This window comes from Sander vitreus, chromosome 2 (genome assembly GCF_031162955.1).
Source record: "Sander vitreus isolate 19-12246 chromosome 2, sanVit1, whole genome shotgun sequence".
NCBI classification, from domain to species: Eukaryota; Metazoa; Chordata; class Actinopteri; order Perciformes; family Percidae; genus Sander; species Sander vitreus.
Genome location: NC_135856.1, coordinates 38,776,888 through 38,794,435, shown reverse-complemented (window position 1 = coordinate 38,794,435; position 17,548 = coordinate 38,776,888). Strand labels below are relative to the sequence as shown.

At 41.6% G+C, this 17,548-nt stretch overlaps 1 protein-coding gene across 1 annotated transcript in view; it reads left to right on the top strand.

Annotated features, from left to right (window-relative positions):
• sorcs3a (sortilin related VPS10 domain containing receptor 3a) overlaps positions 1 to 17,548 on the top strand; it is a 358,459-nt gene that overhangs the window by 137,372 nt on the left and 203,539 nt on the right. Inside the window, exon 2 of the mRNA XM_078270418.1 lies at positions 15,309 to 15,376. Within this exon, the coding sequence (XP_078126544.1) occupies positions 15,309 to 15,376 (68 nt within the window). The remainder of the gene's footprint in view (positions 1 to 15,308; positions 15,377 to 17,548) is intronic.

The window sequence follows — 17,548 nt, the reverse complement described above, 5'->3', positions numbered from 1 at the left end:
TCAGAAAAAAAGATTGTGGTTTGGGTTAAAACAGCGGCCCCCTTAAGTAGTACTCCCAGGACACGACCACCTGATTCCTGGGTAAAATTCTTGTGTTTTCCCCTGAACTTCTTCTGGGACACCAACTCCGCTCCACTGTTTGAAAGTCCTGTGTTTAAGGACCCATCCACCCAAAAAAAGTTGATTAGTGCAGCTAAACGTTGCATTTTGCTGACTAAGTAATTAACGATGAGTGCATCAACATATATGGAGGATATATTTATTCATAATTCAAATTGAAAGTCCAAAGAGAAAACAAAGCAAGATCAAATTAAAAACAGTATTATTTTACTGAGCTACTAGGAAAAATCATGCCATAATTAAATGTGAAATGTAAAAGCTTAAATGGAAATACTTCAATTAAAATCTCAAATAGAAAAAAATACCTTGTTTTATTTTAGCCTTTCCCCTTTATAATTTTCAATTTCATTTTATCTTTTGAGTTTTATGTTTTACATTTGACATTGACATTTTAAGATTCACCTTTTACATTTTGATTTAACATTAAGCTTTTCATTTAGAAGTGACAGGTGTCAATTTAAATGAGGAGGCGTGGGGGGGTCTGAAACCACTTCCAGCTGACAGGGGGGGGGGGCTGTGAGTATTACTGACCGACCAGTAAGCAAGCGATCCCGGCCCCCGCCAGCTGGCTGTCACCTAAGACTGGAGCTTCCAAGTCCGACAACATATCGGAGCTAATGTGCAACTGGTCATCCATGTTTGTAAAACTGCCCATATTCAAACTGTACACTGTTAATTTCTCGCATAAAACTCTCTCAGAAATGAATTTAGTGGTGAAATAGCAGACGAAAAAAGCAATCAAAATGATAATTGTAAAAATGATGATTTATCAAAAGATAAATTGAAATTGAAAATTATAAAGGGGAAAGGTTAAAATAAAACAAGTTATTTTTTTTCTTTCAATTTGAATTATGAATAAATATATCCTCCATATCAACACAGCAAATGTGTATACCTACATTTCCAACAAAACATAAACAATTCAACTCCGTTAGTGGTGAAGGAGTTGACTAAGGCTAACGCTAGCGGTGCTAATGCTAATAGCCTTGACGTTCTCCCCTCTTGTTGCACATGCGCATGACATACGTCACGACCAAACGTTAGCGATTGGTTATGGCAGATCCAGAGTGGCTCTGGGCAGATCCAATAGTTTTAAACTTCAACAGAGTACCGCCTTCAAGGAAGTTAACACTGGTCAATGGAGAGAGGCCAGACTCTCTGGACACATGAAATGGCCCAGAGTCTGGTTGGACCAGGCTAATGGACTAGAGTCTGGTAGAACCAGGCTAGTGTATTAACACAACTCAGCACACACAGAAAACAGAGAGCTAGGTGACCATGAGGAGATATTCACTGAATTGGACAAAACAAGTGTATCGGATTAACATCACTTACTATACCTTCAAAGTGGTATTCTAGAGCCACAGAAGCTATTATATTATTACCTCTTATGAAATAAAAGTGGAGGGTCTCTTAGATAGGACCTCATTGTAGTTCAACATCATCCACTTCATTTAAAAAAATACAAAAAGATTGTAATTGGAGATTCTGTCAGTATACAACTCAAAGTCAATGCCTGTCTACTTTAATAGGCCAAAACAGATAGAGACAGAGACAGGGAGAGAGAGAGGAAAACAAGACAGACAAGTAAAATGTCAAAGTAGAAGGGAGACAGAGAGGAGCATTAGGAAAAGATAACTAAAGAAAAAGGACAGAGTTAAGGTGAGGAGCAGAGGTTAGGGCACATTAAGAAGGGAACTGAGAGAATAAAGATAAGAGGTCGGCAAAACTAAGACTAAGAATAACCAAGGGAAGGCTGTTCAAAGGGGCAGAGGAAAAAGACGAGCCCAGATAAACTGAGATAAAGTGGCTTTAGTTGGGAGGAATATTTATAGTTGGAGAGGTAATGGTATGGTGAGATGTGGCCAGCGGGCAAAAAAGGGAACAAGGGAAAGACGGACACATGAAGGATGCAATAAATGAGAGAGGACTTCACTCCAGGGAGGTAGACGAGGAAGGAGCGGTGGGAGGGGGGAAATGAAAGAGGGGAGGAAATGATTCAGATGCAGAGAGATGGAGATGGAGACAGAGAACATGAGAGGGAGTGTGATGAGGCAGAGTCACAGAAAGAGAGAAAGGAGGAAGCTGCAAGATAGAAGAGTGAGTGATGTCCAGAAGGAGCTCAGTAGGCCTACTGCAGTCTGCTCCCTGGTGTGGCCTTGCAGCTACAGCATACCATTTACACACGCAAAGTCTATAGTAAAGATAATTAATAAGATAACATAAAGAATTCTAAGTAATGACAACAACACTGTTGTTGCATCCACATAATACAAGCCTTCTGTAATCGCGCACGCCCCCTCACCCCTCCTCCACGCAGTTACTTGTAGCCAAAGAGGACACGGAAAAAACATGACAAAGAGGTAATTATCTTCACTGGAGTTTCTGTGTGGCAAAGTCACCGGACGCCACAATCTTCTGAACATAGTCCTACTGAGAAATCCAGAGAGAGTTGTGTGGAGCTGGTAGTCTTAATTAGCTTAGTAGCAACTCATTTGGTAATGGCTTGAATGTAATGGACGTTTATTAATATCAAAATGTTACGCACTAAAGCTTCAATTGCAACATAACCCTAACCTCTGTTTTTTTTTTCTTACTTTGCTGTCAGCCATGGTAGTTAAATAGCAGTTAGTACAAGTACAAAGACAATGAAATGCAGTTTGCGTCTAACCAGAAGTGCAAAAAAGCTGAAAAGTGCAACGTGATATACAAAGCATAGACAGGTGGTGCATAGGCAGAACACGAAATATATTGCAGTGTTATAAGAGCAGAATAAATATGGCTATGTTATATGAACAATGTATGAACAACATGTACAGATATGTGCAATGTAGTAACAGTGACATTATACTAGTAGTAAGAATAATATAGATATATGCAGCGTATTAGCAGAATATATAATAAAAACAAACTGAATAAATACTGATATTCTGTATGAACCATATAGACAGATATGTACAGTATGTACAGCTATGTGCAGTGTGGTATCATTATAAGAGTAGTAAGAACAAATGTATGTGCAGGATGAATAGTATGAAGAGCAGTAGAATATGGCTATGTATAGGTGTAATTACTAGAGGTGTTGAAATTAATCAAATCGATGCATCGAATCGTGGACATGGACGATGCTGCATCCATAATCGGCCGGGCCATAATCGATTATTTCTGTTTACAATGTAATGTAGGCCTAACAACCTTTCTGTTTACATATTCTGTTATGTTTTGCACATTCAGGAAGTGCCATGTGCTCAGTGCTGTAGTTTTATGTATCCAATTTATTTAGTATTAGAGCACTGCAGAATGTTTTGTTTTTGAAGCTTGAAAAGCTATGAATTAAATATCCTATATGGCTTTAATAGAAAAATGTATTCGACGCATCGTGATGCATCGTGATATCAAATCGAAGACATGATAATCGTAATCGAATCGAATGATCAGTGAAGATTCACACCTCTAGTAATTACAGTATGAACATCTGTAAATAAATAAATAGAACAGTATGGATGTGATAGGGTAGTGTAAATTGTGTGTGTGTGTGTGTGTGTCGGGGGGAGCTTAGTTGGTTAATTGTCACCGGGATGCAGAGCAAGAGTTCAGTAGGGTGACAGCCGCAGGAAAGAAGCTTCCTCTGAACCTGCTGGCACGGGTGTGGAGAGACCTGAGACGCCTCCCGGAGGGGAGTGGGGTGACCAGGCTGTGGTTGGGGTGACCAGGCTGTGGTTGGGGTGACCAGGCTGTGGTTGGGGTGAGAACAGTCTGTGGTTGGGGTGAGAACAGTCTTTGATGATGCTGCGTGCCTTACGCAAGCATCGCTTGCCCTGGATGGCCTCGATGGAGGGGAGCGAGGAACCGGTTATGCGTTGGGCAGTTTTCCCCACCCTCTGCAGTGCTTTCCGGTCATGGGCAGAGCAGTTGCCATAGCAAACTGTGACACAGTTGGTGAGGATGCTCTCAATGGTGTAGCGGTAGAAGTTCACTAGGATCTGAGGAGACAGGTGGACCTTCTTGAGTCTCCGCAGGAAGAAGAGAGGCTGGTGAGCCTTCTTGATCAGGGTAGAGGTGTTGAGGGTCCAAGAGAGGTTCTCAGAGATGTGGACACCCAGAAACTTGAAGCTGATGACACGCTGCACCTCAGTCTTGTTGATGAGGATGGGGGTGTTTGTGCCAGCTTTAGACTTGCTGAAGTCCACAATGAGCTCTTTGGTCTTCTTGGTGTTGAGAGCCAGGTTGTTATCAGTGCACCACGATGTTAGGTGCTGGACCTCCTCCCTGTAGGCCGTCTCATCGTTGCTGCTGATGAGACCAATCACTGTAGTGTCTTCTGCAATCTTTACAATGGTGTTAGAGCCATGTACAGGTGTGCAGTCGTAGGTGAAAAGGGGGTAAAGGAGAGGGCTCAGCATTGGCGTACCACATCCCTGTGGTACGCCAGTGTTCAGGGTGATGGTTGAGGAGGTGTGATTATCTAACCTAACAGACTGAGGTCTGTTGGTTAGGAATTCCAGAATCCAGTTACAGAGGGAGGTATTGATGCCCAGTTCACGAGTTTGGTGATCAGTTTAGAGGGGATGATGGTGTTGAATGCTAAACTAAAGTCAATGAACAGCATTCTCACATAAGTGTTGCTATTGTTACGGTGGGACAGGGCAGAGTGAAGTGCCGTAGAGATGGCATCCTCTGTGCTCCTGTTCTGACGTTAGGCAAATTGTTAGGGGTCCAGTGAAGGAGGTAAGCTGGTCTTGAGATGGGCCAGGACCAGCCTCTCGAAGCACTTCATAATGATGGGGGGGGAGTGCAACTGACCGGAAGTCATTAAGGCTTGTTGCAGTGGAGTGTTTTGGCACCGGCACAATGGAGGTGGTTTTAAAGCAGCAGCTACCTGGGCTAGTGACAGATTAAATATGTCAGTCCAAACCTCAGTCAGGTACACAGCACAGGCCCTGGGTACACGTCCGGGGATACCATCAGGAGCAGCAGCCTTGCGTACATTAATCCTGCTCAGTGCCACACACACGTCGGTGGTGGAGAGTGTGAGGGGCTGGTGATCTGCAGAGACCACAGCCTTGATGGCCACCTCCTTGTTGTCCCTATCGAAGCGGCCATAGAAGTGGTTCAGCTCATCAGGCAAGGAGGTGTCGGTGACAGGGGGGGTGGAGTTGGTAGCTTAGTTGGTAGCTTTGTAATCTGTGATGGCCTGGATGCCTTGCCACATGCGTCAGGGGTCAGCGTTGTTCTTGAAGTGATCCTCAATCATTAGCTTGTGGTTGTGCTTGGCCTTTTTGATGCCCCTATTCAGGTTAGCCCTGGATGAGTTATAGGCTTCCTTCAACCAGCTTCTTGAAAACGTCAGCTTTGCGATGTTTGCACATATCCAAAAACCTGATATTGATGTTGATATTCAAGTCTTTCATAATGTTTAGTAGTGTAGGTAGTAGGTGTGTTTCTCCTTCTGACCAGAGATGTGGGCTTTTTTTTTGGTCATGTGTCTCTAACGCAGCCCTGCAAACTGTTGGCTGGGAGGTTTGTGTTCGTACAACAATCATAGCAATGCAAAGAGCTGACCATAAGCCTTAAATAAGCTAGAGCCCGTAAACTGTCACAAACTGCATTAAAGACCCCGATTAGACCATATCCAGGATGTACCACTTCCGGGATTGCCCCGTTGCCAACGGAAATTCCACTGGATTTCACTCATTTAGGCCAGATATCAGTTGCCTTGGGCTTCCTTTGTGTTGGCATTTTAACCTCCGGTGGATTTGTGAGGACTATGGTTAACTGCTCCTCAGATCTCTGCAGGGTAAATCCAGACAGCTAGCTAGACTATCTGTCCAATCTGAGTTTTCTCTCGCCCAAGACAATTGTGATTGGTTTAAAGAACTGCCAATAAACCAGAGCAAGTTTTTCTCCCATCCCGGAATGCTGTGTGGACTCGCCAGACCCTCTTCCGCAGCGCTGTGGAGGAAGGTCTGGCAATGGGAGACTAGATGCTACAGTTACATTTCTAGTGATGAATCGGTGAAAAGACGTTTTATTTCTCTGATTCATGGTGTGTTCCTAGGCGCTCCCTCTTTTAAGTCCCTCTCTACCTCGCTCCAGCTGACTTTACAAGATGACTTTGCTGTTGGCTGTTGAAACGAGTGACGTCTCTTCTGTTCTAAAACCAGCCTCTGTGACTCAACCTGCTGAGTTGCAGCGACACCATCAGCTGGTTTGAGACGAGCAGAGACAGGCCGGCTTTCCCTGCTACGTTCTTTGATCGGAACTGAGCTTTACATGACCTTTATTAAATTTGGAATATTGTCATATTCGGAATAATAGTGGAATATTAGTGTGCATTTAAAAATACTAAGTGTCTGTCACAGTCAAACTACTGTGATGCACCTTGCTCCAGTGCAATCCTTTTCTTCAGCTAAACTCCTCACATTATTTAAGGCTGCCATGGAGTTAAAGGCTTTCTGCTACTGTCCATGAAGCACTAACTCTGTAACACGCCTTACAGTTATACAGACTCCACACAGATGCTGAATAGTTGAATCCTTGAAGATTCTCACTGTTGAAGGACAAGAGTTTTGTAATTAAAACTAATGGTTAGTAAAATAGGCAGAAGCGTCAAGGGGTTCATCAGCAGATATCCAACCTGTTCTTTCTTTTCTCTTTGAAAATCAATGTCCTTCCCTGATTAAATTATTAATGTACTGCATCATAACCCTACATGCCTTGTTCAAATTAGTGCCATATAGCCTAACAATGTAAAATAAACATTAAACTGTATCTATTTGCTCAATAGAAGTATTTCTTCTACACATGATATTCACAATGATTCCTTTAATATGACATGAGCATTTAACCAATGGCAATCCTTTATTTGTGTTCCTCTGTTGTTCACTAAACAATGCTACATTCCACTTCATTTATTATAATTGTTACTTGTTGGCCTGGTATAATGTGTCATTATTCGTTGTTATGTACAATTTATTTTACAATGGCACAAAAACGGTTTTGATTAATTTCTCCAGGTATTGCAATTAGCTAACATGAATTAACTAACGTTAGCTATCAAGCTATTGTTAGCTTCCAAGTTTAGTTACTAAGCAATGTCTCTGGTGTAGCCAGATGGTCAAAGAGAGAGAGAGAGAGAGAGAGAGAGAGAGAGAGAGAGAGAGAGAGAGAGAGAGAGAGAGAGAGAGAGAGAGAGAGAGACAGAGAGAGAGACAGAGAGAGAGAGAGAGAGTAGATTACAATGTTATCTAGCCCTTAAAAGCTAAAAGAGATCATGAAATAGAAGAATACATATGTCTACTGTCAGAGGTAGAAAGCAGAGACAAACCCTAACCAAGTACAGGCTCAGTGATCACAACCAAAGGAAAACAGACAGCTAGCTGTCTGGATTTACCCTGCAGAGATCTGACAAGCAGTTAACCATAGTCCTCACAAATCCACCAGAGTTTAGAATGCCAACACAACAACAAGAAAGAGGAATTTCCGGCAGCACCAGAGCAATCCCTGAAGTGGAACGTTGTGGATATAGACTAACCCTCAGCTAACTACGGCCACTTCTCCAAACACACTAAACTGATGTCATAATAATGGGTTTAACCTGTCAAGACTAATGGCCATTTGCTATTATGTTGTTCTATTACTGAGTGTTTGCTTTGATGTACAGCCCAGGTGGACCAACCGTTTGACCAAAATTATGATCAGACACACTGCAGCCCTTAGAGCCTGGCCCTCTGTGTTGCCAGTGGGAAAACAAAAGCAACAGATGACAGTTGAGTCCTCTGTAAAGCCCCTCTTTATTTCAACCCTCTATTTGTCTCCATTTATGATTTATCACTCACTGTGTATTTATCCACTCACCATAAAGTCAGTGGCTTAATTTTCCTTTGTGGTCATGCCAAATGACGTGAAAGGATTCAGTGTTGTTGGGCCTTGCTTTGATGGTAGCCACCAGTTGACATTGTAAACAGCTCTTGCCAATTGACAACGTAATTGCTCAGCTTTTGACATGCAACTGAAAGGCTTAATCACTTGGAGATAATGATCAGTTCCAGCTGCCATTTTGGTGTCGACTATCCTGACATTTGTTTGCAGTCTACTAAAAGCTTGATTTCAGTTGTGTGTGAGACTGTAACTACTGGAGTACCACGAGATTTTGCAATCAAAGGCACCGAGAGCTTTTGTTCAGAAATGAGTGTATGAAGTCTTTACAATTATTTTAGCTAAAATACAAAGTGTCTGAGGAGCCGTATTTGAGAAGTTTGGACTTTTTTGTTTTGCATTGATCCGCTACTTTGATCCCACTAGAACCTTTGAATGGAGTAAAATGTATTACGAAGCAGGATACATGAACAAAAATAGATAATTGCTGAAGCAACAAGGCTACTACTGATTCAGTTATTGCAATAATAATTTATAAGTCAACTGGGGATGCAGAAGGGGAGAGTGCACTTGAAATACTGATACCCTGTCAAACTTTTTTGTAGTGCTTTTGCATGCTGCAGTTTTGTCCTTCCATTACACCCACTGTCTGCTAAACGAAGGCCATGGATAGATGTGAGCAAGCATGTAAATAAACAGTACCTTACAGATACCTTAAGTATCTGCCTGCTGTTTCTTATAATCCCCAAGCCTTTTCATTCAGGTCAGTGGCTTAATGCATTCAATATTATTTAAAGAAAGGCTTTAAGGTTGGCTGAAAAGATATTTTTGAGACACAAATACGTTTCTCTGAATAAGCATTTGAAGGGCCAAACGGAGTTTCTCTCTTTTTTAGCCGGTGTCCTGGTTGTTCAATGCAAAAATTCAAATTCAGACTATCATGTGGGGATGGGACGACTCATGCCTGTGTATCACCCCCCCGCTAACCACACAAGACCACACATATCTGACAGCACAAAGCCTGTATGAGCACACACACAGGCACACCCATGCACACACGCACACACACACACACACACACACACACACACACACACACACACACACACATACACTTTCTCTGAGACGCCCTCAACATTGGCACAGCGGCACATACGCACTTTTAACAAATGTATACCCGAAAACACACAAACATACACACGTAGATCCAGTGTTTCTGTATTGCAGCCACATGGCAAGAATCAATTTTCATCTTATTCAACATTGTCCTTTCCCTGGCACTGCACAGCGTGCTTGGCCTGAAACATATGTTTACAGTCTTAGTAGGAGGATCCCCTGGGCGTGTGGTACGTCTTCCCACAAGAACCATCCAAGGGTCTCTGGAGAGCGGCTGACGTGTTCAAAAGGTTTGTGGGGATAGTGAGGCTCAGCTAGAGGTAGAAAGGTCCTGGAAGTCTGCGGGCCGTCACACGGACATGGGGCATGAGGACTAGGGGACAACGGGGATGCCAGGACACCCTGTATAGGAGCAAATAAGAGACATATACGTATTTGAATTTTTAACAGCCACTGAATACTGAATGTTGAAATATTTTACTTTGAAAACCATGTCTCTGAATTCATTTGTTCTGAATTCACCTCTTTGAAAATAAAATATAACATTTCTGGATTTGCAACTTCAAAAGGAGCATTTGGAATATTTGTTTTTCAATGGTCACAAATTCAGATCCAAAAATGTAGCTATCATAATCCAAAAAAAAAAAAAATAGATTCAGGTTGCTCAAATTCAATTGGCCAAATTAATTACAAATAATTCACATAGCATCATCCGGGCTACCCAGAACAGGATAGGACAACATTAAGTATTGAGTGGCTGTTAAACTTATGTCTCTTATTTGCGTCCATAACTCTGGTTCTTTTCCAGTCTGTACAGAGATTCAGTTTCTTGTCATCTAGCCCTCGTTGCTGATGCCTGTCAGAAGAGTCAAGGCCACACCTCCTGCATCCCCTCCCAGCTAAGTGACTCAAGTCAAGCTTGTCAGGTTGCTTTAAACAAGCATAAGATTGTTTGCAGGGAGGGAAACGCTAAACAGAGACATGGATGCTAATGAGGAAGAGCATCAGTCATTTAGGCAGGGAAGGAAAACTGTACAGCAAACAACACATGGACTGATGGATGAAAATAGCATCTATTATGTAAAAGGGTGTTTCACCCTGGTGAGCTCAGGTCAAGTATGTGATAAATGCTAAATAATGCATGTGAGCACTTTCCTGTGTTTTCACATTTGCTCACTCACCTCTGACTACATTCTGTAAGCCAGAGGTGATTATTAGTTGTGGATGTAACCAGATGGTTAAGTGTAATAAATATGTTTTTATGTAAATAATGTTTTTTTCCCCCCACAGTTAAGTGTAGGGTTTGGTATCGTATGTTTGTGTGTGGAGATAACGGTACTTTTAAAATAGCTGTCAGCATTTTAACCGTGTTTAAGCCAGCTACTAGCTAACGGTAGGCTAACGTTACCTGCTGCCAAGTGTAATGTCAACTAGCGTCACGTGCAGTAATGCAATTCAAATGTAACTTTATTTCAGACACACAGGTCCATATCAGTATATATATGCTTCTGTTGCCTGTAACATTTGTTTCGGACAGTGGTGAAAGAAGTACTCAGATCCTTTACTTAAGTAAAAGTACTTATACCACACTGTATAAATACTCTGTTACAAATTAAAGTCCTGCATTGGAAATGTTATTTAAGTAAAAATATGTAAGTATCATCAGGAAAATGTACTTAAAGTATTAAAAGTGTTCAATGCAGAAAGATCCTCCCATTTTAGAAACTAGAAACAAAAAAAACTGTCAACTAAGTATTTAATCGGCTAATGATTTTAGCTACTTAATTATATTGTTGGGTAGTTTAATTTATAATACAATATTATAAATAAAATACATATTTTATAAACTGCATGTGTTTTGTGTGCAAAAATCTTAATTTGTAAAGTAACTAAAGCTGTCAGATTAATGTAGTGGAGTAGAAGTAGAAAGTGGCATGAAAGGAAAAGACTCAAGTTTGCTGAGTACAGTACTTGAGTAAATGTACTTAGTTACCTTCCACCACTGGTTTTAAAGGACCAAACAGCAGCGCAGGCATTTCACTGGCACCGAAATCAAGTCATTCGGTCTGGTACATACTGGTTGTCCGAACCATCCAAAAAATGCTTTCACGCTATAAACGAACCGGACTATGGTTCAGTTTGGTCCAGACTGAGACCACCTCTTTTTATCGGACCAAAATTTGGTCTTTTGATCCGGACCATGGTCTGGGGGAGGTTTTACACCTGTCATTTTGGTTCGGATCAAACTGAAAAGTCTGAAAGTCCGGACCAAATGAGGTAGGTGTGAAAACGCCCTTAGGAACGTTTTGGTACTCAACCGCAGTTAAGTGTATTAACTCACATCTCTCTTTCAACTTTCCACCCCCAGCTGGCTTTGTGTGCAACTTTGTTGCACTCCAGAGTGGAGTATCACAGCTGACCACTGGTCCTTTCATGGTAGACTTGGCCTTCATGTCTTGGTATTTGCTCTGAGGACTTGCACAGTGCTTATCAAAGTGTCCCGCTTGCTGATTATCTCTCCAAAAGAGCAGAGACCAAAGCTGTGAACACAGAGACTGTTGGATCAAGCTTTCCACAGGGGCGAGGATGGCAATGTGTTCCATCCGGAGAAAAACTAAGTTTCAAAGTGGTATACACAGCGTTGGTTACACAGTACTAATTATGCAAAGCATTTCCTCCGAGAACTTTGTATTCCTAACTGGTGTTTAGGAAAATGAAATCAGCTGTTATTGCAATTAGTTATTTTGTCACAGGCCTTAAGAAGTATGTACTTTTGTTTGAGATAGAGAAAACCAAGTATTGTTTTAATTTCATTGTACTTAAGGATGTGTGTTTTCTGACAATAAATTGTACTAGAGAATGAAACTAGTGCAGTTTAAGCAGGCAGGTTACAAGTGCAAACATGGCCTGGCAATAAAAAAATAGCAATAAAATAGCAACATATAGAGTTATAGTATACTTCAAAATGTACTATAAATAATCTAATCTGCAGTTCCTACAAATGTCTTTTTCCTGTGAAGCAGCTGAATGAAGTGTTAAAGGGGTGATCGAATGATTATATAGGGTATTTCACACTGTTCCTTAAGGTCTTCTAATAGGGTATGTAACATTGGTTGGGTTGAAAATTGCCCGAATGCTACTTTATTAGGCCCTTAACTACCCTGTGAATATGGCTCTATTTGGAACAAGAGCTTTTCTTCCAAATATGGTATGCTCATGAATATTTAGATGAGCTGCGTGCTGATTAGTTTGAGTGAACCCCATAGAAACACATTGGAGACGAGACAGCAGGTCTCATATTTCAGACACTGCAAAGTTATACATTGTTTGTCTGCTATTTCGTTATTAAATTCACTTCTGAGACTTTTTTATTGGCGAGAAATCAACTATATAAAGCTCAAATATGGGCCGTTTTACAAAAATTGATGGCTAATTGCAAATTTAGTAAGACGTGTCGGACTTTAGGAGCTCCACACAGTCTGACAGAAAGCGGCAACCTCCATACCCAGTGAAAGTTACCGTTTCTCGGTTACTGGACTACTGGGGCTCGGGCCTCCGCTGAGCTCCGGAGCTGCAAGCTAGGCTATGTGTCCCATTTAATCCTATGGGAAAAGATCATTGCTACACTTTTGGCATAACTTTCGTATATTTACAGTTTGAATTTCGTCACGCCACTTATATAACATCTACACCAAGGTCTAATAAAGCTAACTATGGTGTCCAATTTCAATTTAATGCATTTTTGTGAACATTAGAGATTTCATTAGCTGCTACTGTCCCTTCAATCCTATGAATCACGGCTAGCTGCAGGCCCTGGAGCTCCATCAGGGCCTCGGCATTTCCCTTCGTGACAGAGATCCAGCCAGCTCACAGCGAGTCGTAGTACACACCGGGCGGCGAGGCAGCACCGGCCGCTGTCACGTAGCCTGCTGAGCTCCTGCTGAACTGTGACACACAGTCGGACAAAATTTGCTATTAGCCATCAATTTTGGTAAAACGGTCCATATTTGACCTCTACATAGTTGATTTCTCGCATAAAAAAGTCTCAGAAGTGAATTTAGTAATTAAATAGCTGACCTCTGGAGATCTGCATGACCTAGCTAGATTCAGAAGACTAGCTGACCTCAGGTCAGTGGTGTAGCCTATGCAAATGTTGGGGCGTGACAAAGGCTAGGAGTTGGGATGCTGACGTCAGCTTCCAGCTTTGTTCAGACTCGCCCGTTTTCAGCGGCAGTTTCAAAATGTGAGATTGCAGAGGATAGGGGTATCAATGGGATTTTGAGCTTCTATGTATGTCCTGTTTACCCACCGAACTGTTGTTATTACACTATGACAAGGTAAAATCGGTTTTGCATTCTATCACCCCTTTAAGTTTGCACTAAGAGCATACCAACAGTTTCAACTTTAGGAGGTTTGTGTAAAAGGAGAATTTTTTTAACCATTTTTTTAAAGGGTTGAATGGGATTGCAATATATATAGTAATAGTCAGGTCTGTCACAGGATGGACTCAAATGCATGACTGAACAGGCAACTCAGTTCACAAGATTTATTGTACAGTGTCCAAATCGTCAAACAAGGGCTTATCCAAAAAAACAGCAGAGTTTAAAGGACTAGGCTGAGGTATGCAAATCAAAAGGCAGAGTCAACAGACAGGCAGGGTCTTAACTTATAGAAACACAGGGAAGGAATGCTATACCGCTGCCACTGAGGTACAAAACTATCGGATAACTAAGGCTAGTGAGAGGGAGGTATATACTGAGGGAGGTGGGGAGACAATCACACAAAGGTGGAACACATTATGGTGGGGCAGCTGATCACACAGGCGGGAAAGCAATAAGCAACCTGAAATGAGACACAGGCCATTTTCAAAACCGCATACTATACTAGCATTGCTGACTGATTTGGCAAAAATATAGCATGCAGTATGCAAACAAAAGCAAAATCTGCAGTATGCCAAAAATACCCCGGATGCCGTACTAATTCGGCAAAATCACTAAATTCACTTCTGAATTTTTTATGTGAGAAATCAACTGTGTAGAGCTCGAATATGCAAAGAACGCCTATTGGTTTTCGAAAATTGATGGCTAATTGCAAATTTGCAGCAAGCTTTTCCACCGCTTTCACCAGGACTGGGCTGGTGTGGCTACAGGCCCAGCAAGCTATCAGAAGGACGTCCTTCTCCATAGCCACATCACTCCAGCTCTTCCTGGGGGACGCTGTGGCAATCCGAGGCCAGGCAGGATATGTAATCACTCCAGCGTGTTCTGGGTCTGCCCCAGGGTTTCCTCCCAGTTAGTCGTGCAAGGAATATGTTCACAGGGAGGTGTCCAGGAGGCATCCTGATCTGTTGCTCTACTGGTGCCTTTAAAAGCCAAGGAGCACTGTTTCTATTCTGAACTCCTTTGAGATGTCTGCACTCTCCACCCTGCCTAAATTATATTTTGATGTGCTGGGAAATTACACTTTGGCTTTAAGTTGTTATGTGCCAGACTATGTCTTGGCAGGGCGCAGTGACTCCCCACTGGTTGCCTCGCAAATTAATGGGGACGACAAGACTTCAGGAGGTCGCTTTTGTACAAACTAAACAAATGAGATGTAAAATATGAATTAGTGAGATTTAGAGGTGCTGGTAGGTGGAATGTTTTACATGTCGGACAGAGCCAGGTTATCTCTTTCTCCCTGTTTTAAATCCTATGCTAATCTAAGCTCAGCTAAACTAACCGGCTGCTGGCTGTGGCATCCATATACTGTACAGAAATGGAGTGGTATTGATCTCCTCATCCAACTCTTAGCAAAAAAGTGAATAAGCATATTTCCCCAAATTTCAAACTATTGCTTGTATCCTCGATCTAAGTCTTACGCTAACCTATTACGCAAAGCTCATGACCATAGGTGTAGGATGGGAAGGGAAAAGTTGGAAAGTAGGCCAAATGGTATCGAGGGCTTCAGGCTCAGCTCTCTCGTCGCAATAAACAGAGTCCAAAACAGCGTCCGCATCTGCTGATGTGTTCCATCTTACCCTCACTTGAGAACAAGAGAGATACTTGAATTCCTTCACTTGGGGAGAATTCTGGTATTAGACCAGGCAATATCTTTTGGTGTTTGATGTCTGTCAACATTCAGTTGCCTTGAATAATTTACTTACTTTGAATGCCTTATACAAAGATTGTAATGGCAAAATTCCCTCTTTACAGGTGATCCTGATTCTAACCAAGCTGTACGACTTTCATATTGGCAGCGTCACTGAGAGCACTCTTTGGAGGTGAGTACAAAGGAGATTTTTATTCATAAAATATTTACAAGTAGATGTCTTTGAATCCTGTAATGCTGCTGGGAGTACCAAAGGGTAGAATTAGCCTTACTGTGATTGGCTTGATGTTTTGGTTAATTGGCCAGATGTTTTAATGTATGTTCCTGTGACTTACAGCTAACATAATCTGACTTGGCCCACTGTGGTAAACCCTTAAAACAAATGCTGGGACTTATTCATCACTGTTCTCTCATTCATGTTCTTGTACTGCGAACAGTGTGTTCTGGTGTCATGCACGGTCAGACAGGGCACTCAGTGTGGAGGATGCTGTTTGCCATGCTCTTGTTCTTGCTATCTGATGTACTCCCCTTCCTCACCCCTCCTGGGAATAAAATTAACTCACACACACATGCACACACACTCCTGAAACAACAACAGTGCTTGTAAAGAGTAAAAATACACTACCAAAAACATAGGTAACACATTTCTGAAGAGTTGAAACTGCGTATAACACATTTTCAGATTGTCAATTGTTCAACATGAATAGAATAATTCCTCAGTTGAGTTTTTGGATTATCTAATTCTATTCAATTTTATTCACAGTGTCAAATCAAAACAGAGATTATCTCGGGACACTTTACAGATAGAGTAGGTTTAGACCACTCTCTATAATTTACAGAGACCTAACAATTCCCCAAAGAGCAAGCATTTTGTGCAACAGCGGGGAGGCGCACTTCCTTTTAACATGCAGAAACCTCGAACAGAACCTGGCTCTAGGCGGGTGGCCATCTGCCTCTACCGGTCCCATACAAGGCCATACAGATAACAGCATTCTCCTGGACAAGTTTGACTATTCGCCAAACCCCCAGAACAGCAATGTTCCAATCATATACAGTATCTTAGCAATTGTATCAAGGCACAGTAGGTTTGTCAAGCTTTGGATTTCTGTAGTAGAATACTCTGAAGGTGGTGTCTTTATGTCTAGCCTTTGCAAAAAAGAGCAAAAGTAATTTAATTTTGGTTTAAATGGTGTGTATATTTTCCTGACACTAACATCTGTGTCAACAGCATGGATCTTTAAAGTGATTAAAAGTAACCATAGGAAAAGGAAAATGTAAGAGAGAAAGCCTGGGTTTGGGAGTTGTTAGGTGAGGAAACTAGGAGACAGATGTACAGCATTTATTTTTGGAGAAAATAGAGTAAGAGTGGCTTGTTTGTTTACTACTCAAAGACATTCAATCCCATCTTTTCTTGATTCTGTTCAAATTAGCTTTTTGACGAGTCCCCGTCTGAAGTGATGCAGTTCTGTACTTGAGTATGCACTTACTGGTTCCAACCCCAACAGCTATGTTTGCCTAAAGAGAAAAGAACAGTATACCATCTGCACTTTTTTTGAGATTTTAAAGATGACAGTCCTTTAAAGTACAAAACATTTGCACGACCCTGCCCAGCTTGAAGCGGATGTTTGACATTGATAAGCTTTGCCAAAGTGACTGCTAGCCATTTTTGACATTCAGAGAGCTACTCTGTAATTCGAACCCCAAGGCAATAACAGAAGAGTGTTTTGGTATTTGAATGAGTGCAAAGAAAATATAGTCCCCTGATATTCTGCAGTAAGACAGAACACGGCTGCTTAGCTGTAGACATGATGGATAATATAATAGTCTGAACATACTATAATTATTAAATTGTTTTGTGATAGATCTCTGCTATCTGTATTTCTAAACTGTCTCTGTCCTGTCTCTAGTTACTCTAGTTACCGTTTATCCCAGGTTTATCCTATTATACAATTAAGTCAACCAGATCCAACAGTGTGTTTAGAAGTTGATATCCGTTCACTTTGATGATCCCTATAGTCCCTGTTGCATAAACACCCCCAGACATCACAACCACCACAGATGGCAGAGAGAGGACATCATGTAGCGTAAAGGAATCATAATGTAAACTGAATGGAGCTGGAATAAAGTTGTGCAAGGAGAAACGCTGGTTCTTCAACACAAGAAGCCGTTACTTTATACTCCATGATCTTGCAATCTGACAAGGTGTCTCCTTCACTGGTAACCACGGTAAAATGTGTGTTTTTGCTAATGTTTCTGTGCCAAAAAAACATGTTGCTATGTAACAGCATCACTGTTAGCCTACTGCTACCAATGATTTGTATAAACGTGTTTATCTTGTTTGCTA